This window comes from Stegodyphus dumicola, chromosome 7, assembly GCF_044657685.1.
Source record: "Stegodyphus dumicola isolate Sdum_Otavi_A_Nest chromosome 7, ASM4465768v1".
NCBI classification, from domain to species: domain Eukaryota; kingdom Metazoa; phylum Arthropoda; class Arachnida; order Araneae; family Eresidae; genus Stegodyphus; species Stegodyphus dumicola.
In genome coordinates, this window is record NC_140774.1 from 131,765,510 (window position 1) to 131,789,047 (window position 23,538).

Below are 23,538 nucleotides of genomic sequence, written 5' to 3' on the forward strand. Positions count from 1 at the left end.
GGATTTTTGTTACAGTGCCACAGCTATTTTTAACCATAAATTTCAAATAAATTTTTAGGGAGAATTAATTATATGAAATTTTTCCCCTCAATGATGTGTAATAAATATTTATAAATACTATATGAAGAGAAATTTTTTAAAAACTTATAGATGATATCATTCAAATTTTTAACTTTTTTTAAATATTTGTAAGAGTAAAATTTTACCTTTGCCGTGTTATCGTCTGCTACTTTGCTTTGATTGTATTTAAATTGAATTGTCTAAAACTGAGAAAGTTCGTTTGATGTTTATTTTCACAATGTTTTTAAGCAAACGGGGCGTTGATAGTTTGGGTCATGTCCCAGCTTTAAAAATTATATATGTAAGTTCAAATTTTTACATTAATCCTCTTTGAAAGAATGTTTTAAGTAGCTAATTTTCTCTTGTGTCATAGATTATATAAAAAACATAATCTTTAATGAGATTTAGATTGTTTGTAGCCGATATAATAATCGGGTTACTCAGTGGTACAGAATAAACATTGCTGGACTGTTTTATTTCTTTGTCATTTCACAAAAAAATCTTTTAATTAAAATATTTATCCTTTGGACTTCGCTTTAAACTTTATTTATAATTAAAATGCCTAGAAAATGAAAAGCTGTCTTCAACTGAAACACAGTTGATGTAATCGATATTAAAAAAAATGGCAAGAATGCAAAATTTATGAAAGTGTAGCAATCGAAAAATCTTAATTTTCTTCTGAAAATATATGTAGAAGGAAAGAAGAAAATTAGGGTGAAAAGTAAGCAAAAATTTGAAGGGAAATTTAAATTTGGCTGTCAGAAATGCTGAGGTGTTTCGAAAAGTTGGATGCTTTTGAATATATTTTCAGAATACTTCAAGGAATTTGGGTGTTCGAAGAGAAAACACTTACTTGGACATGTACACCCGCAAATACCATCAATTGAGCTTGTGCTAACAAAAAGACAAAAACCATATCATTGCAGATTAAAGTGAAAAGCGAGTGGTTTTTGACTCTATGCTTGTATAAATTTAAATTACGTTATAGAAGATCATATCATCATAAATGGAGAATTCCATGATTTCTTTGTCAAGTTATTTGAATATTCAGAAATTTATCCAGCGATGTATGTGGATGTCACCTACAGACATTTTCTATCTTGATGAAACCAAGTCTTTCCTTTCATCTCATGCCTTTAAAATGCTTGGAATCTGAAGACTAATAAAGGCTCTTACCAAATACTGATAAAATGGATTGAATTGGATTATTATGTTACGGCAAAGCAAGGCTATCTGCCCTAAAAGGAGGGATGCCTTCGTGAAGAACTTTCTAAGGGAAGTGAGCTGGCATACACGTTACAATGAGAAGAACCTCGAAAACGCCCATGCAACCAGCCCGTTTGCCAGGATTCGAACCCTGGAGCAAACTACTAGTGTTCAGTGACTTTACCACTCGGCCGTTTGTGGGCCTTATGAAATGGAAGGCGATAACTTTATTTAAAATGAATGTCAGAAATACCAAGATGGGTCGAAAAGTTGGATGCTTTTTAATATACTTGCAGAATGGCTGAAGAAGAGCAGGCCATTAAAAAGCCATTAACGAAAAGAGCAGGCCATTAAAAAGAAAAAAATTAATTTTTTGCATAAAATTTAGTATATTTTTAACTTTAAAAATTTTTAATCTTATGATATTTGATTCTTGCGATTTCAAAAATAAAATATTTGACTAAAATATGAATAACATTTTAAGAAACTAAATGTAGGATGATAAAATTGTGTAAAGCAATAAGCATAATGTTAAAGCTATTTAAAGCAATATATGCAAGTCATCCTAAGTTAAAATGTCGGTTATACATCTTTCTCATTTATATATCTTTTCTGAACAGAACAATGAAAGGCGCGTTAACTATGCTTTACTGCATTTTCTCTTTTAATATATTCAGTTTTCAGATGCATCATAGTCTGGGACACAAAGTATTCTTCCGAAGAAAACACAATTCAAATAAATTAAATCAAATCCTGGAAAATTTATATTAATAAATATATTAAAATGCTTAGTTTCAAATGAATAAATAGAAAATTTGAAGAGACAATGCAGTACAAATAATTAAAATAAAAGTTTAAAAATTTAAAAATTACTTAAAACAAAAACTGTGACAAAAAAATTATAAAGAAAACAATTTGAAAAAAATAAATGATACACCTTATATTTAAACTATGCAGTTTGAATGGGTAAATAGAAATTTTTAAAACAGTTATTCAAGAGAAACCATGCAACATAAACAATTAAAATGAAATTCGGAAAATAAAAATATTTAAAACAATAACATAAAAATATAATATAAAGAACATTATTTGAAAGAATGTTGTGATTTTTTTCCTCTCACGGGAAAGGAAAATAGGTTGCTATATATTAAGTTCGCCAAGTGAACTATTCTTGGCGCAAACTGAAAAAAAAAGTGCAACATAAATTTGTGAATTTCTCCGTAAATTTCGCACCAAATTTTACAAAATTTCATATTTGAGCATAATTTGAGTTGTAGAATTGAAATATGGAAAAAAAATTGGTATGTTATTTCAGAAAAAGTCCAATTTAGTGTCAAAATAACTATGATAGAATAGAGCTATATATAAATCTAATATATATCCCAAGTCGGGCTTTCGAGACAAGAACGCAATTTTAATTTTGTGAATTGGCACAGTAGAACGGGAGATATGGAACTGCCCCATTTTCTTTCACAGTGTACATATGTACATCTGCCTGTGTGTGTACACAGATATATACAAACATACATACAATTCTGAATCTGGTCCTGATAACAGAAGAGTACCAGGAAATAATTTATTTTAACCTTATGCATGTTCTAAAAACTAAGACATAATAGTAAGGTTATAAACCGTATAGTAACTGCTTTCCAAAGTAATACAGTTTCTGAATCGAGTACGAAACAATCTTCAAATTAAATGAACAAGGATTTTGAATATTTACGCATGATTAAAACAGTTACTTAGAAATAAAAATAAATAATTTTGGTTGCTAAGGAAAAGTATATGCCTACAATAAAGTTCTAAAATTTCTGTATAACATACTGAACTTAAAACATACTGGAATTTTTTTTAAAGGAAAGAAAATCGAGCCTTTTCTTTTATTTCCCAAATAAATTTGGAACTACTCTTATATATGCACTCGCTTGGCGAGAAACTCCACGATGCCATATTACCATTTAAATTTTTTGTCTACATTTCGAACTTTAAGCCTAAAATGTCTAAAAACCATGTTCTGAACACAGAATTTAAGCTAAAAATCCAAAATAAAAAAAATTTAGATAGCAAAAACCTAAAGTTTCTAACCAAAAATATTTGACAAGAATTAATGTACAGGGCGATATGTTTTAGCTTAAAAAAAAAAAAAAAAAAATCACAGAATTGCACAATTTCTGCAGCGAAGAAATCTACGAACTATGCATACCTAGCTTAAATAAATTAACATAACAACAATAAATTTCAAAGAATACCATGTACACAGCATTCTGTTTAAAATTTTAAAAAAAATCTACGAATTGCACAATTTAGGCAGCGAAGGAATATACAAACGACGCACACCTCACTTTAATAAATTAACAAAACAGCAATAAATTTCAAGAATACCACGTACACAGCATTCTGTTTAAACTTTAAAAAACATCTACAAATTGCACAATGTAGGCATTGTGCAGTAATCAACAAAATAAACTAAAATTTCAAACAATGCAAAAAACAACAATAACGACAGAAATTCATACTAAAAGAACAATGAACATAACATTCTACAAAATAAGAATAAATAAAATGCACTTACCATGAATGAATGCTTCTTTGAACAGCAGAAATACTAATTTCAAACATTGCCAAAACCATTTCACCACAAATTTGTTAAAAGCATCTTCTCCTGTTTCAGAACAATGATGGAAAAATATATAAACCACCAAATAAAACACAAAATCGCATTTCCGATCATAAGTAGGCAACGTAGCTTTAACATGCCACCACATAATCTCTATTGTATTTATATGACAGCCAGACTAACTATCCACAAAATTGATACTATCTTTCACAAATAAATGTTCAAAACCTTCTTCTAAATACTTGTAGAATTTCCAACCACCAGAAAAAATAGTTGTACCAGGCACGTGCCAACACGTCATAAATCGTTTAATTACCAAACACCACATGAACCAACTAGCAAATCCAAATTTTCATGTAAAAAGGGTTGCCAATGAAACCAATGTCGCCCCCAAAACCATTGCAGAACACGCAATCGCGCCAAAACCAGCGCACAACACATATCGGCGCATTTTGACATATAAGAGTAGTACCACAAGTTTTTTTGCCGCCTGCAAAATGACTTTAAAAGTAACATCCAAATTATTTTAAAAGTACATTGAACCTTGGATCACAAAATGCCTCACTTTAAGTATAACTTATCTGGGCAAAAAATACTTTGAATGATGAACAATGCATCATGTTATAAACAAAAAAATTCGGCAACATGATTTGCAAAGGTGCTCTGAACTAACCTATGTCACATAATTAACACTCAGGCACTTCTTGAAATATTATTTTAATAGTTTTCATTAATGAAGCCTAGCAGCAAGTTATAATGGGACCATGAATTTGGCTTAAAGGGAATTATGTCGAGACTAAGTTGAAGACACAGATTTTTGAGTGCTTTCATAATGATTTCAGAAAAAAATAATCTTAGTTCTCTGATCTGCAAACTTTGTGCAAAATGGCATAATATGCAAAGTTTTCTTGTAATAACATCACTCTAATAAAGCAACAGTAAATTAGAACATAAGCATTTTTAATGACAATGGCATATCCCACTTTAAAAACCTTTTAAAATACAGGCAACAATAATTATTTTGGAAAATTTTTGAATGAAAGAGAGCCCCATTGAATCTCAAGCAATCAAGCAGCACTTAAGAGGGGGAAAAAAAAAAAAAAAAAAAAAGGTAAAAGAAGTTCCTCCTTAAAGATACTTATGTATTAATGGAAAAGAATTTTGATTCCAAACAGTAAAATTTTTCTCACAATTTTTCACTTAGGTCCACTCTCCTTCATACAGGTATAGTAAAATTAAGATTTTATTTATTTTATCCATTAAATACCGTGCTTATCTTTTTTTCCCCCTTTCTTATTTACTTGTTTCCATTGATTCTAGGTTATGATGCATACCAAAAAAATTTACATAATTTATTTTTGCTTATTTATTTTATGAAAAAAGTAATCCACATGATCCTACAATCACTCAATGCAATGTATCGGGATCATTATCAATACTAATGAGACTACTTAAATAATTTGGTATCCCTGGACCACAGACAATTGGTGACCTTAGTGTGCAGGACACTGCAATGTGCGTAATCGTACGACATAACTTGCAGTGTAGAACAGAATTTCTGCTGTGGTAGTGTTTTCAGACAATGTGTTAAACTTTTCAAAATTGGTATTTGTGAATACAGTCAAATAGATCAAATTGATAGACCAGAGATATGGTTCTATACTGTTGAAGCCCAATTTAAAATTGCAAGAATTACTTCAGAAGAAACTAAATTTAATTAATTAGTGGCATAACTGGATCCTAAGTTTGTAGGAAATATATGGGACATTATAAAAGATGAAACTGCAACTAAATATTCAGCAGCCAAAGGCTCATGAACTTATTTAAAGAGAGTGAAAATAAGAGCAGCAAAAGATTATTGACTGGTTTAGAACTTGGCGATATGAAGCCACGTCAACTGCTTCGATAGATGAGAACACTTGGTGATAATAATAATGTGTCTGAGAAAATGCTACATACTTCTGTGGATGGAAAAGTTGCCTAACACAGTCAGAAATACCCTGACAGTCAGTGCTGAGAGTCTGGAAATATTAGCCACAATAGCTGATAAAATTGCTGAAATGGGCCCACATATGGAGCTTGCAAGTGCAAGTAATGATACCCCCCAGTTAACGAGCTTCTCACCAAAATATCAGCATTGGAACAAAAAGTAGCTACGCTCAGTGTGCAACATTCTAGATCACAAAATCATAGTTCCAACTATAGTCACAGGAACCACAGCAAATCTCGGAAATGGTATAATCCAAAAGGGAAACTGTGGTATTTCCAGTTTAAATGTAGAAAAATGTGTTTTCCAGAAAAGTGTACACCTCCTTGCAGCTGGAAATAGACAGAAAACTCCACACAGCAGTAGATTCGGTGACTACCTCTGCTGCTAAACGCATGAATAGTCGTAAGTTCTGGTTATTTGTAACAGATAGAAATTCAGGATTAACGTTCTTCGTGGACAGTCGAGCAGATATGTCATTGCTGCCAGCTCATTTTACAACAAATGGATCTTGTGATTACAAATTATATGCTGCTAATGGGACAGAAATAACGACTTTTAAAAAGTGCTTACTTTAGATTTAGGACTGAGACGCCCATTCCAGGGGATGTTCATCATTGCCAAGGTAAGCAAAGGCATATTAGCCAATGCTAATAATGATTATAAGTTAGAGAGCCTATGGTTCAAAACCATGTCCCTCAACATTAGAAAAATATTTAAGTAGTGAGCAGAAATAGGAAGATTGAATAATTGGTTAACATGATGCCCACTAGAGGGAGCTACATTAGCTCGAGAAAGTTTAGGGATAGGAAAAATCAAGTTTTGATTTTTTTGGAAGTTCTATGATTTTAAACTTTTTTGTATTTTAAAATTATATATATATATTTCTTTTTATAACACAAAAATACGACACTAAAGAAAAAAGCGGAAAGGAAAGATTTTACACATTAATAGGGTCATTGGCATATGGCACTACTCATAGTGAAGTAAAGATTAAGTTTTCGCTACAAAATATCCAGGGCAGAAATTTATTTCTGAGGGCATGACGTGATTAGATAGTGAACAGATTGATAAGAATGCAGAGGTGGCCACTTTTCAGTAATATTGGAGTAGGAGAATGGCAGAGCAATTACATGGCAGAACGTCCTTCATGGGCTGAGCGCTGGAACTGAGAAGAGAGGGGTGTGTCTACGCCTTTCAGCTGGAGGATAGATGCCATATTCGTGCCCCATTATGGAGCGAGGTCTTTTCTGTGAGCTGCAAATAGCAGGATCGTAGGCTGGTAACTGTTGAAGTGAACGGTTATCAATCTGTTCAATTTTGAGGAATAAATTTTGACTAAGTTTTTTAGTAACAACGTCTATGGGTTTAATGTTAAGATATGAATGAATCACATCAGTATGAGCATAATAGGCTGCATTAAGGATTAAAAGCAGGGTCTTACTTTGAAAGCTTAGAAGTTCTTTTTATGTGTGTTTTTGCAGCTGTATCCCAGATGGTGCAAGCATACAAAAATATTGGTTGAATGATGGAAGTATAGAGAAGAGCTTTGTTTTTGATTGACAGAGGGCTCTTTTGGCCTAGAAGGGAGTAAAGTTGGGTTCTGACGGTCTTCACTTTATTGAGCGTATAATCAATATGAAGACGCCAGATTAATTTGGAATCAAGTATCACTCCTAGATACTTATATGAATACTTTATATGAATTTGACCAGGGGACATAGTCAACAAAGAACTTTAAATTAATGGTAGGGTGCGGGTTTCGGGAGAGTGTGAATATCATGGCTGCACATTTAGCGACGTTAATTTTGATTTTCCAAGTCATGAGCCAGTACTCAAGGCTATGGAGATAACTGTGCACATTTTTTGAATCAATTTCATTTATTAATTAATATAAAAAAGAAACAACTGATTGATGGCATTATTCAACTTAAAGTCTCTGATGTAATGTCAGTTGTTATTAACAATGTGTTGTGCTTCGTGTGTGAAGATACCATAAAACTCCTACATCATTTAATTTAGTTTTTGCAGAGTTATTTTATGAAAAAAGTAATCCCTATGATATTACAGTCAAGTCGATGCAATGTATTAGGATCATTACCAATACTGATGAGACCACTTGAATAATTTGGTATCTCCGGACTACGGATAGATATATGCACAAAATAATGTTATGCAATTTAAATAAGCAATCATCTATGGTCCAAGAATAATTAATCCATTTTAAATTAATTTCTATGGCAAAAATTGTTTAGGTTTGCAAAAATCTCAGTTGACAAATGGCATTGAGAAACAAATTAAATTCAAGAACCAAGGTTTCCCTGTAATAATTTGAAAATAAAGAAAGAAGTAATGGTCATCATAATGACACAGAAAAATTTTAACTATGTGAATTCAGTGGCACTAATTTGAAAACTCGAACAAGCAATTTATCTTTATTTTTAACCCATACATATTTCTCTGGGAAGAATAAAATACAAGATCTGGGACAGAACTTGGTATAGAGAAATAGCAATTTTACATATGAAAATTATACTGAACTCTCTCATGGCAAGTATTATAACCTGAAACAATAACCTCAGAAAGTGAACACTATTACTAAAAACATAAATAAACATCAGTACTAATAGATATATTATTTTTATTACAGTCATCACTTCCTGACTTGTCTAATGCCTTCAAACATCCATAAAGATGATCACCATAATGTCTAATTTTGCAATCAAACTAAAATATTTTATCCATTAAAAAAAATCGGGAATTTACTCTTCTGACTCCTACTGCAACCAGAAAACAACTTTTATAAGAAACAGCTGTTAAAAGTTTTTTAAACATAATTTTCACCTAGTTATCAAAGAGATAAATTTTAAATGTTTGATTTAGCACTGAAAATTTTTCCAATTCATAAGAATACACTATTTTATCACTTTTTAAATGTTTTATCAAATTTTTAAAAATGTTATAAGCTTTAAATATTTTCACTTCTTGTTTGCACAGCTGATACAGTCTGACAAATTAAATCACAATGCCAACAGGGAAGCTCACCAATAACAAGCCACTTTTATTTAAAATTAAAAATTATCTTATATTTATTAAATCAATAAATAAATTAAAAGCAAAATTGATTCAAATCTTCATTTTACATGGTCCAGAGGGAAAAATAAGAATTCATATAATTGAAAGTTCTACTGAATACACTAAAAAAATAACCAAAGTGAATGTTTTGGAACATTATCATCCAATCATCAGATGAAAATGAAATACACAGAGAATTCATAAGAATACAGTATTTTATCATCTTGTACCATAGGATGTTTTCTGCTACATGATATTAAAGTAGTCATGCTACATTATCATATCTGCCAACCTTGAAATCTTAAAAACCGGAAGATTTTTGCAGGAAACACAAGATAAATTGGGAATTTTCAAGCTGTGTGACGATGGCAATTCAGAGGAACACCAAAATGAATTTAATTCACTTTGTAATACACGGTTCAATTTATTGAACAATCTGTAATTCAATTCTAATGTAAACTATGTATATTAGCATTTAATTGGATGTTCTAAATTTTATGTTCTTTGGCTAATTTCATTTTTTAATTTGCTTTCACTTTTATACTAAGAAAATCTCCAGCAGTAAAAGAAAGCTTTTATTTATTTTTATTATTTTTAAGTACTTTTAAATACAATGAAAATAAAATTAATAATTAATGTACATAGGATTTTTGTGGATAGACTCGATTACTATATATAAAAATAAACAAACTAGTTAACTGATTAAAAAACTATGCTTGGATGTTGAAATAAAAATCTACAAAAGTCTAGAGTAGCTTAAACCAATTCAAATCAATAAAATATAATAAGAAAAATTCTAGGGATGGAATTTGCCTAATTTAAGTTTCATGAACTTAATTATGCTCATTTATTACTGGGAAACATTTTCCTTAGTAAAGATTAAAAATTAAAAGCCAAGAGATTTGGTAATTTATCAGACGACTGGGAAACATGAAAAAATGGGAGAGATGGCAGCTATGCATTATATACCTGAAATGGTAACATATGATTGATATAGTTTTGATCATGTATAGAAATACATATACGTACTGAATAGCCACTAAAAGTTTTCTGAACATTTATGATATATACTATATATTCTACAAATAAATCAAGAATATTTTACCAGTTAAGTAATTTAAGGTTAACTTAAAACAATTATAATGGTGTAAAATGCTATTTTATTGCATACCTCGAGAGGACTTGATGTAGTAAAATTTTCATACAGAAGCCTAAAAAATTTTCCTACAGCATAGTGTTGCTTCCTTCCAAGCTTTTAAAAGAAATGAGTATTAATAACAATGAGTATACAGGTAAAAGAATAGCAATATCTAAATGCAAATATATGAATTATTATTAAATACTTTATAATTTACTTATTAGGACTAAAGTAGTCATATCTGACACTTGACCTACAACCAAAATAGCAAAATATCCTAGTCACCTTTATGGCTAATATATTAAAATTTGTTTTGTAAAAAAGTATTCAACTCATACACAAGAAATGGAATACATTGCATAAACACTGAAAATTAAATCATTTACTGATAATACCAACAGAATTTTATGTATTCACAATTTTGTACATATGACTATTTTACTGCTGATTCATTTTACCTGAAGTAAAGTAACAGATAAAAAATTTATTCTTGAATATTTTAATTTAATTTATTTTAAGCAATACTGCACAAATTCAAAATGTCGGCACCTTTGGAAGGTAGCCTGCAGCTCCAAGTTCATCAAATTTGTCTAGCAGTAGTACAATTCAAATTCAGCAACTACACAAGCTGCAGATATGAAGCTTATTTTCATAGTTTGATGGATATAAATCTTAGTACAGTCAAATACCAAAAATCTGCCAACTCCTGAAATCTGCATTGCCTCTCAAAATATAAACATTCAGTTTATAGGTTCCGAAAACCGCAACATTGAGTACGAAATATAGAAGGAAAAATACCAAATAATGACGTCATAATTACCGAATCATAATGAGTCATAACGGAAATACCAAATTATTGACATCATAATAAAAGTTTCCCCCTCTAATCTGTATCGAGGTAAAAAAGCAGATGATTTACTCAACGATTCACGTTGTATTTTCAGAGCTTTGTTATTTCACGAGATTATTTAGTGCTGCCTTTTTTTTTTAATCCGGATATTTTGTGGATAAATTAAGAATATTTTTAATTTCAGCCCTTTTTAATACAATTATAGATAAGAAACACACTCATACTGCTTGCAACGTTGAAAAACGTAAACACGTTGCAATGACTGACAGTAATGCAAAAAGTGCAAATTCTGCAAAAGATGAAATCAGTTGCTACTCCTCGGTTTGTAGCAGAATCGTATGGAGTTGCAACACGATTGTGTATGATATACAGAAAAATAAAGAAAAGCTGTTGAAATTTTACAGCAACAGTGATTCTAACACCGGAAATCTTTGCATATACATACAATAAATAATACAATCAATTTATATATGTAATATTATTGCATATAATAAATTATTGTAATAATGTATATAATAATTTAATTAAATGTATCTAATACGCTTTACTTATTTTGCATTTTTAGTCTGAATATTATGATTTATCTTTTCTGTCCTGAAATCCGCACAACCTCTGGTCCAAGCTTTGCAGATTTCTGGACTTCTACTGTAGTAGCAAGAGTAAGTAGTAGCAAACATTAAAATATTTTTTAATAATTGAAAATTTAATAAATGATAAGACATCTTTTTAAAAATGGTAGATATTACATATGGTACTTCAACCACACAATTCTTGTAAAAAAATTTAATTAATGTATGAACACAAGAGATATTTTATTTTGTAAACGTTCCACACTCAGTAATTGCATGTTACACAATTCATTTAATGTCAAGGTATCTGACAAAGCTATCGTAATAATTATACTACCTCCACAACGATTAAGAAATGCATATTAAATTATTATATTGAACTACATTCCTAATAATCTGCATTTTGACTACCTTTAATTATTATAAAAATATTAAAAACTGTAGTGTTCTCCATAAGATTAAAGTTTATAATTACTAAGACAAAAAAAAACCTTCTAAAATTTTTGGTACTGTTCTGTTATCGGAACCGGATTCAGAAATGTACGAATGTGTGTATGTATGTACATACACGTATTCAAAATAAAGTAATTAATAGTAAATTAAAAAGCCTAAAACTTGCACTAAAGCTGCAAAGTAATAAACCAATAATCCATAATATTTTATAATAAGAAATCTTTCCATATACCATCTCCAAGGAACACAAATTAAATTTAAAACCATGAAAGAAAAATTTTTTTTAGAATGTAAATAACATTTTAAACAGTAATTTAATTTCTTAATAATAAATCGGCTAAGAAATGTCTTTAATTGCAAAAATCCAAAACCAAAAGTAAATTTTAAATATTGAATCAGCAGCTATTATCATTGATTGCAGATTAATCGACTTATAAAGGGGATAAACCAATCTACCAATTCACAACAACTAAAGTAAGAGAGTTTCGTCTTACTTCCAAGTAAGAATCAAATTATTTGCTAGATTCAAACCATAAGTCACTACTAATAGTCATTCCAAATACTCATTCCAAATGACTAATAGACATTAGTCAGTTTAAGCCATAATCCAGTAAAACAAAATAGCAAATAACCTTAAATTAAAGTTTCTCATGAAGAACACAATTAATCTGAATGCAATGCTTACTTTAGAAGACAGTAGTTAGTAACAGCCTACTCTCAATGTATTATCTCCAAGAAGAATTCCAATTTCCTCGCCAATTTAGGCTAAACTTTCTTAAATAGAAAACTGCACTTTTACGTTAAGCCTTTTTACTTCCATCACTTAATACTTGAATTTCCAGCCATTTGGTTTTAAAATTTTAAGGCAAGTTTGTTATTTTTACTACCAGTTTGATCTTTAAATTTCTAATTAACTACTTTTTTATTTAAGTTTGTATCATTTTTTATCTTACGATTTTGAACAAACTTTTAACTGTTTACTGTGTTTGAATTTCATGAGAGTGCAGGGGATATGCCTTCCAAAGTAAGCATCTCGTACAGATTGTGTTCTTAATGAGAAACTTTAATTTTAAGGTTATTTGCTATTTTGTTTCACAAGATTCGGTACTTTTCCGTTTCGCCGGCGCAAATCTCGCCAAGCAGACTTTATTGGCAACAACATACAGTATACACATAAAAAATATTTTAAAAATGTCAGTTCTAAGAATTCTTTTTTTGAAGGCATAAACATTTTAATATCGCTTAAAATTTTATAAAAAGGCCAATAAATAAAGGCAATAAATTTGTAAAAAGACATTAATTTAAGAATTTACTATGTTACATGGTTCAACATCCTGATTCGCCGGTTCATATCACATGACCCCAAGCGATCTCATCTCACGTAAACTACTCTACAAAAATCTAATGCTCTCAGTAATCATCTACATTAATTTCAAGTTAAATCTTAATGTGGAACACAAGTTTAAATGCAAGAAATATTTCAATTCGTACGAATAGCTTACTCAGAAATTATGTAAAACTGCAGTGCTTTACTTCGCTAATGCATTCTCATTAGAATGGATGAATTTAACCCTTGACTTTACCTTTTCTATATTTTCGGCTTCGGGTAAGTGCTGTGATTGTATTCTAATTGACTTAATTACCGAAAATGGCCTTAGACATAAAACTGAACTATCTGATAAAAATTCTATGTAATTATATACCAGTATTGAAAGAAACAATCAATCTGATAAGAAAAAGCTGCGACTTGTTTTTAAAATGAGGCGTAAAAGGTTACCAGTGAGAATATTCCGTTTGGCATCGGTTGTACCATTATTGGCGACTTTATCGCTTGCGCCGGCAAAACGGAAAAGTACCCAAGATTCTTATGGCTTAAATGGACTAATGTCTTTATTTGAATTGAGTATTAGTTGTGACTTATGGTTTGAATCTAGCAAATAATTTGATGCTTACTTGGAAGTAAGATGAAACACTCTCTTACTTTAGTTGTTGTTAATTGATGGTAGATTGGTTTAACCCCTTGATAAGTCGATTAATGACAATAGCTGCTTATTCAATATTTAAAATTTACTTTTGGTTATGGATTTTTGCAATTAAAGACTTTTCTTAGCTGATTTATTAACAAGAAGTTAAATTACTATTTAAAATTCTATTTACATTCTAAAAAAAAAAAAATTCTTTCATTGTTTTAAATTTGTATCCCTTGGAGATGGTATACGGAAAGATTTCTTATTATAAATTATTTGTATATGTATATACACATACACATTCATATTTACATATACAGGGTAATTCGCTATCAGACCAACAAATTTGCATGGTGTGCAGGGGGTACAGAGATGACTCAGAATCATATAGGAATGCAGGATTGATTGCAAATGCCGTAGTTGAGAGTTTTGGTGTAAAGAAGCAGAGAAAAAAAAACAGAAACAGCAACACATTAATGGGACGGAAAACATTTTACTAAAAGGTTGTACCACAAAAGGTGTTTGAAATTACGATCAGAAACCACCTGGCAGGCCTGAGAGTGGCGCTGCATGAAATTCCTTACGATCTGGAAGATTCCTGGCATGTCACATATCCTCTTGGTAGCTATAGATATTCGAGCGATGAGGTCTTCAACTGAAGGAACGTACACCAAATTCTTCATGTGACCCCAGAACAAGTCAATGCATGATAGGTATGGTGATCTGGCAGGCCAATAAACCGGGCCACCACGACCTCTTGACCACTGTCCAAAGGTTACATTGAGATGTTGTCAAATATCATGTAATGTAGAGGAGCCCCGTCATGCTGGTACCACATGGAGTGGCACAACGATGGAAGAACATCAAGAAGTTTAGGCAGGACGTTTTGCAAGAAAATCAGGTATACCCTACCGTCCAAAAGACTGGGCAGAAAGTATGGTACGGTACAATGAGGTAGTCTCCATGAATGCCGGCCCAAACATTGACTGAGAAACACTCTGGAGCTGCATGTGATTACATAGGATGAGGGTTCTCGAAAGAACACACATGGATGTTATGCTGATCGAAGGCTCCCTCATGTTTGAAGCTGCAAATATCCTCCAGACAATGGATTGAGATAAACCCACTTGCTGGGCTATTGCTTGAGTACTTGCACTTAGATTATCTTGTGGCAGACATAAGACTCCCTCCTCATTGCCAGGTGTCCTCATTGTTCGATGTCGATTAATTGTAACTCTTGTTAAATAACCAGTCTCAGCTAACCTCCTGTTCATATTTGCAAAGGTCGTGTAATGTGGGCACACCTGTTCGGGTAATGTACCTGGTACAACTGCTGAGCAATGTGCCTGTTACAATCTGCAGCTCCATACACAATCAGCATATCGACCAGTTCCTCGTTTGAATACGCGTTCATCCTACTACCTCAGGAAACAGACTGCGAATGACAGCTTCCAGAAGCATCGCTGTTCATGCAATCTTCCGTTCAGCACCATCTAATGCAAGTCTGCCAGGAGGAATCTTCCACAACATACGGAATTCCATGCAGCAATGCTGTCAGGCCTGCCTATTGACTTCTGGACATAATTTCGAATACCTGTTGTAGTAAAACCTTTCAATAAAATGTTTTCTGTCTGATTAATTCATTGCTGTTTCTATTTTTCTCTGCACCATAGCTCACAATTACAGCATTTGTGACCCTGCATTCCTATGTGATTCGCAGTCGTCTCTGTACCCCCAGTACTCCATACAAGTTTGCTGGTCTGGTAGCGAATTACCCTGTATACATGCATACATGAATATAACGTTGTAAACCCAAACTAGAATCCTCAAAGTGAATGGTGTTCAAGAGGACACCTTGGAAACACAAATTAATAGCTCAAATGGATGATTTCGCAGAGAAGGAAGACATACTATAAAGGCCAAGAATTGCAGATTAAGCTTACAGAGCAGTATGTCAACATAATTTTTTAGTACTATTTTTTTCTATCAAAAACTTTAAACATGTTTTTCTAAAGACATATTTTTCACATGAAGTGCAAACTAATTAAAAAATTGAAATATGGACTTCAAATTTTCCACAGATGTTCTTAACCATATCTTGAAACTAAAATACCATTAAAAATAAATATTGTTTCTAACAAATCCTTTGTAAAAAATTTAAAATTCTTTTTCTCTTAAATTTAGGTCAAGATTTGCACAAGGTCATATTTTAACAAAATTTTTTTGATTTTAGATAATTAGAATTACTTGTAGCCTACGTTGCACACACATGCACAAAAATAATGGGGGCGGGAGGTGAAATTTGATCAGCTGTAGCATTATTTTGAATTCTTATGACATGAAAATATACCTTCTTATAGCATTTATCATTAATATTACAATGTCCTTTACCAAAATTTAATAAACTTTTTAATTTTTTATAATTTCATAAAAAATCAACTGTTTACATGACCGTCCCCCCTTGAGAAGGTTAGTAAATTTTTACATTTTTCTTTTACATGATGCAAAATGTGACACCTTTTCTCAATAATCTCTGCAACTTTCTTTGGATACTAAAATATGATTCAGCAATAATCATTTAACCTTTCTATTTTTAAAATGTTTAAAATAATGTAAAAGATTAAGAGAAATAATAAAGCAAATACCATAGTTAATTTGCCCAATCCTTCTAGCCAGAAGCTTTCTGGGTTAGGATCATTTGGATACAAATTAATAGGAGCACGGTCACCATGCCTGAATAGCTAAATAATGAAGGAAAAAAAAAATGAGGGGCAAAATACAGCTTAAATTATAACATACATCAAATGCATTTACTTGTGAGGATGAGAAAATATAAACTAATGCTAAAAAAAGAAACATTTCAAAATATATTATTTATTTGCAAGAACAAATGCAAATTATTATCCACGGCTAAAAGATTTATTACGTAATTAGATTCTGTGTGCTTTTATAGCATTAGTAATCAGCATGGCCCACCAACAGCTCAACAGTAAAAGCTACTGAACACTAGCAGTTCAGTCTGGGGTTTGGAATCTCGGTGAACAGGGTGTCTGCATGGGTGTTTTCGTGGTTTTCTCCTTGTATAATGTGGATAGAAGACAGTTTCCCCTAAAAGGACCTCAATGAGCATCCCTCCCTTTCCGTGTAGTGCCAAAGGTAAACTGATTACGTTTTCATTGAGGCAAAGCACAACAAATGGAATGAAATTTGTAATTTAGTTATGAAAGCAGACCCATCATTCAAAAAAGAATATATTTTATTGTATACATTCATATACTTGTCTATAAATATTCAAAAATATATTTATTATGAACTATTTGTTAATCTTTGGAATATGGTAACAGGTAGTTTGGCGACATTTTGGTAAGGCGATAAAGGTTACTAGCTAGGACTTTAGCAGTGTACATGGATAAAGTCAAGAGTGTGCGCAATGCCATTTTTGTGCAATTCTGGGATGTTTTTTCAAGTGAAAATAGGCCGACGTATGCATGTATACCGTGTATGTGTAATTCTTAAAAACGTGGCAAGCAGTGGACGATTCTGCACTTTCTCCCAATTTCGCACCTAATCTTCGTCATGATTAAGCACTTTTGTTCCATAAAAGTTCTAGCATAAGCGTAATTCGGCTAGCAGATTGTTGGAAAAAAATGTTGAGGGGGAAAAAAACAAAAAACATGTCTTTACTTCGTGAAAACAAAATGGCATCCAAAAACAAAACTAGCAGGTTGCTGTGGCAGGGTTGGTCACCAAATTTTTGCCAAAAAACACCAAGTTACCATAATCCGAAGATTAACCAAAAATATTTGTAAAAAACTATAATTTGAATATTATGTTTTTTAATTAATTTAAAATTTTACTAAAAAAATTACGATTTTCTTTCACGGTCATATTTTTTATCCAAGTCAATACTTTATAATAGATTCAGATCATTTAATAAAATGTCGTGAAATTTCTCACATGAATTGATCAAATTATATTTTACCCTTAATACAGATTTTAAAGTTTTAATGTTCAACTGCAACTTTTTTCAATTGTCCATATTTTATTGATACTAGAAAAAACACGTCCTGTTCCTGCATTTGTTCCTGGAAGGCAGAGCGCATGTTCTACAATTTTCAAAATATTTTCATTTTTAATATTTCATATATTCATTCATTATAATTATTCTGTTTAAAATGGAGTAATAACTCCATCCATTTTTTGTCTGTTTCCACATTTGCAGACAACTAACATTTAATTTTTTTCAGTAACATATCTTTTAACCAATGACACCTTATCAAAATGATCATTTTCGCAAATATTATTTTTCAGAAAATGGTTACTAATATTTTTTCTACATATTCCCATAAAATCTCCTTTTTTAACGTCGCCTACTTCTTTTATATTTGATTTCTGCGCTTTCACATAAATCCTTCAAACTTTCAACACGCACAGTATATTTATAAAAATACAAATAAATTTTTGCAATTATATTTTCAAGATCCACTGAAAGTAAGTCAGATGCTGTTTGAATAGTATTATGTAGAATGTGCACTGCACAACCTACTCCAATAATTTTTTGGTTCAAATGTTCGTTAAGTTTCGTAAAAGCTTTATTAATGCCTCTTCTAGCTTTTCCACCAAAATTTTTGTTACTGTTAACTTCACAATAGGCAATAATTTTTGTGTTCAAATTATTTTTTTTAAAAAAAAAGTACTTATTGAATCAATTATTTGTTAAGTTTCACCCGGCAATGAAATAAAATCTAATATTCTAATTTTAATTCCTGTTTCTGGATTAAAAAGTCTAACAATTGTGAGAAATAATTTTAAATATTTGTGGTTGGAAGCATCGTAATATATGGATATAAATGTGCATTTATCTAATTCTTTCTGCAATTGTGAAAACGAATAGAGTGAAAAAACATTACAAATAATTGCTTTGGTTTTTGTCCTTGCACATGCAAATTTTTTGTCATACAATGTTTTGATCATTTGCGACATACAATCAATTGATCTGAAACTTTTATTGTCGTTTACGGTGCGAAAAGCAAGAAGCCCTTCAGCTAATGCTAGCTGTTCTTCCGTTAACAATACATATTTCTTGCCGAGATGTAACGACAATGATCGAACACCACCGAGTAAATCTAACTCGTTACATCGCCTAATTTAGTTTACTCTGCACGCATTCTATGTGTTTTTTTATTTCTTTATATTTAATATAATAATTAATAAATAATAGATAATATATTTTTACAGTACATTTAAAATAAAAAATGCAGATGTTTTCTAAAACATGGGAGGTTTTTAAAAATCCGCGGGACTGTCTCGCCAAAATCAGGACGTGAGGTCACTTTAGCTTAAGAGCGAAGTGCATAATAAGTTACTTTTTTTTAAAAGTAAATAATTACTTTTTTTAAAAAGTAATCAGCATCTCCAGCTAGCACCAAAAAATATATGCTTCAAATCCTTGCGAGTCCACAGTTATTTTTCAAGCTTCTGCTACTAATTAGCTGATGATCTCTATTGTGTGTTCTAAAATAAAATGTGATGATTGATAGATAGTCACCATGTGCTGTACCCATTTGGTCAGCTGGGTATAGTGACTACTTCCATTTATCTTTTAAATGGAGAACTGGTAAAAGTACAGTTTAGGGTACCCCTTGGTGAAACTTGGCGATTTTGGGCAGGACTTTAATGTACCCCTTGTATTATGGCGAAGTTGTTGTTTGATTTATCGCCAGGTTGTTGTTTCATTTATGGTAGCCTGAGTAGTTGAATATTATGAAAACCCTATTGTGATGTAATCGGATGCATGATTCTGGGAAATTTTGAATCATGGGATGTTTTGTAAGCATTTTTGTGGTGTGTGTTGGTTTGATTCTTTAGATGGTAAAATGGCTGAATGTAGTAAGATTAATTTGAAGTTTCTGTACAATTTGGAGCGAGAGGGGAAAAGAGCTTGAATTGACTGGTGTGTAAATGAAGATTTACTTAGTAGCCATTATGAGTGTCCTGTATGTAGGAAGGATATGCGTCTAGTTGAACGTAAAAACCGTTTAGATGGATTTGAATGTGTTTGTAGGAAGAAAGGTTCAGATGGTCACTATGTGAAGTGTTCCATCAGAAAGATTACCTGGTTTGATAAAAGTCATTTGAGTATGATTGATATTTTGATTTTTACATGGCTCTGGGTGTACGAAGCAAACTCGAAAATCATGGTAAGTGAATATTTGCTTTTGGTAGTGCTTAAATGAATAACATGTTTTTCCTTTTTTAAGTTATTTATTGTTTGGTTTAAAATGTATTTTATTGAGATTATGTATTTTTTGTTTGCCTATATGAATTTAGTGCTCCTTTGACTTTTTAAGTGAAAATATATCGATGTGTAGTCGACGTGTACATGGATAAAGTTTAAAGAGTGTGCAATGCCATTTTTGTGCAATTCGGGGATTTTTTAAGTGAAAATAAGTCTATGTGTACATGGATAAAATCAAAGGAGTGCGTAATGCCATTTTTGTGCAATTTGGGGATCTTTTTTTAAGTGAAAATAAGTCGATGTGTACATGGATACCGAGTTTGTGCAATTGTTTGTCTTGTTATTTTGGCTTTGTATAGCGCTGATTTTTGGAACGAAAATTGCTGCTTCGCAAGCCAAAATAACGAGTCAAAGAACTGCACAAATTGGTATCTATGTACTGCTAAAAATCGCCAAGTTTCGCCAAGGGATACCCTAAACTATACTTTTACCTACCGATTTTGTACAATTCTTTTACTCGTTATTTTGGCTTGTGAAGCGGTGATTTTTGTGCCAAAAATTGCCTCTACACAAAGCCAAAATAACAAGACAAACAATTGCACAAATTCGGTATCCATGTACACATCGACTAATTTTCACTTAAAAAAAATCCCCCAATTGCACAAAAATGGCATTGCGCACTCTTTTAACTTTATCCATGTAAATGTCAACCTATTTTTACTTAAAAAAAAAAATCAAACTTGCATTGCGCACTCCCTTTACTTTGTCCATGTACACATCGATGATAAAAAGTCAAAGGAGCACCAAATTCTACAATATAGGCAAACAAAAAATACATAATCTCAATAAAATACATTTTAAACCAAACAATAAAATAACATAAAAAAGGAAAAACATTGTATACATTTAAGCACTACCAAAAGCAAATATTCACGTAGCATGATTTTCGAGTTTGCTTCGTACACCCAGAGCCACGTAAAAATCAAAATATCAATCATACTCAAATGACTTTTTTCAAACCAGGTACTCTTTCTGATAGAACACTTCACATATTGACCATCTGATCCTTTCTTCCTACAAACCCATTCAAATCCATCTAAACGGTTTTTAGGGTCGATTAGACGCATATCCTTCCTACATACAGGACACTTATAATGGCTGCTAAGTAAACCTTCATTTACACACCAGTCAATTAAAGCTCTTTTCCCCTTTTGCTCCAAATCGTACAGAAACTTACTACATTCAGCCATTCTACCGTCTATAGAATCAAACCAACAAACACCACAAAAACGCTTACAAAACATCCCACGATTCAAAATTTCCCAGAATCATGCACCCGATTACGTCACAATAGGGTTTCCATAACATTCAACTACCCAGGCTACCATAAATGAAAGAACAACTTGGCGATAAATCAAACAACAACTTTGCCATAATACATGGGGTACCTTAATGTCTACTCTACCCTGGGGAACTTTATTGCACTTTCTTTTGAATACACTTGTTGTATACATGATTAACAAGTTTTGCTAGCAACTGAAAGATCTGTGTTCAAATCCTGGCAAGGGTACAGATGATTTTTTTTGATTTTTCATGTTTCCTATTTTGAAAATCTGAGTGGTCTCTACAAGTCTTTCAAATTTGGGGGGGGAAAAAAAAATTCCTTGTTAATTGCTAAAGCTGAAGATTAATAACTTTGCTCTTTGAAGAAGGATTTCACGACAGACTCGTAAAATTTCTTAATTTATTTTTTTATTTATTTATTTTACTAAACCAATGTCAAAAGGTTGATTTTGCCAAAATCTGAAAAAATAAATTATTTCTATGAATGCTGAATAACTTCTTTCACTATTTTGATTTTTAAAAATATTTTAACAGTTTTTAAACAACATAAATATTCAAAATATATTATAGAAATTATACAATGATATAAAAATTACATTTATGTTCAGAACATTAAAATACATATACACTTTTCTAAAGCTTTTATATATATAGTGACATATTTGCATTAAATGTGCTGTATTTACAAGAAAATGTACACATGAATTGTAATGAAAAGGTCCTGAAATTCATAAACACATAGTAATCATTTTTACATAAAATACTGACAAATAAAAATATTTGATTCTTTATTAAAATAAATACAAACAAAAGTTGAAAAAGACATTTTTCCAATTCTTCATTTAAACACAAAATAAAATGTGATTTTATTTACATTTATAATTTGTTTTTGAAAGTTCCATCTTCCATTAATTACTAAAATGAAATGTTCAAAACATTTGCGGAAATATAAGTTACCATATGTTAATTTCTGCTTTAGCTACCACGTACACTTCGCAGCTAAGAATTATGGAAAAGGAAACTATTAGGATACACATAAAGAATAAAAGGTAAGAAAGGCTAAAAATACACATTAAACAAAAATTCGTATACATATTAAAAAATTAAATGCTTACAATCTGAACGAAAAGGAGTTTGGTGTCTTCTTTAGCTTCACTAGATTTTAATAAATATATAAAGAGATAAACTGTAGCATACAAAAAAATTTTCGTCATTTTGAAAGAGACGCACAATACGTTCGGGCAAGTGGAAAAATCGTACGTTTGCTACATGACTAAATTGACAAACAAATCAGTTCCGCTGAAAATAAAAACCACGGAACTTTTGTTGACATATTCGTGATTGGTCCAAATATGTCCTCTTCTTCCTTTTGCATACCTTTCAAAAATTTAAATACTTGAAAGTAGAGCGTGAGGGATAAAAATACTTTCATTAATTTGAAAATACAATCAGCATATTTTTTATAGCCTGAGGTTATTATAAAGTTAAATTATTAGCAGGTACTAGTGTACAATGTATCAGAATATTTTTTTTTTCTAGATATATTTATCATGAGGGAATAAATAGATATATTTATTAAGAGGAAATTAATATATATAGAAATAAATTTTCGAAGGCAATGATGCTTACATTACTCGATATAAAGAGATCATAAAATATTTTAAATCTTTATGCTGGGAGCAGCAATGTTATTTGATCAATCTGTCTTTATTTCAATAATTTTCTAATTTGGAAAGTGTAATAATGCTTTTTATGTAGCGACAAAGTTAAAAAATATCAAAAGTGCAAAACCTGTTAGTTATGGAGTCTTTTTCGGCGTACTTATTTGCTTCATTCCCAATTACGGGGGGGGGGACGGGTATCATCAAATAAAAGCTCACAAAAATCGTACGGATCACTGCTTCCTGGTAACGTTTTTAAACCTGACTTAAAAACACTTTTATTTTTCAAAGTCTCTGCCACGTGTTCATTCTTCGATGTTTTCATTTACATGCATTTTCACTTTCGTCGTCTTTTCCGTAATCATTTCCTTCA

The 23,538-nt window shown here is 31.2% G+C and overlaps 1 protein-coding gene across 5 annotated transcripts in view; it reads right to left on the reverse strand.

Moving 5' to 3' along the window:
- LOC118199896 (prostatic acid phosphatase-like) overlaps nt 1-22,854 on the reverse strand; it is a 78,202-nt gene extending 55,348 nt beyond the window's left edge. For all 5 annotated transcript variants that reach the window (XM_035371759.2, XM_035371761.2, XM_035371762.2 and 2 more), the window contains exons 1-3: nt 22,620-22,854; nt 16,568-16,663; nt 10,117-10,197 (exon numbers count right to left, since the gene is read on the reverse strand). In XM_035371759.2, coding sequence (XP_035227650.2) covers nt 10,117-10,197; nt 16,568-16,663; nt 22,620-22,718 — 276 coding nt within the window. In that variant the 5' untranslated portion in view covers nt 22,719-22,854. The remainder of the gene's footprint in view (nt 1-10,116; nt 10,198-16,567; nt 16,664-22,619) is intronic.
- Between the last annotated feature and the right edge of the window lie 684 nt (nt 22,855-23,538).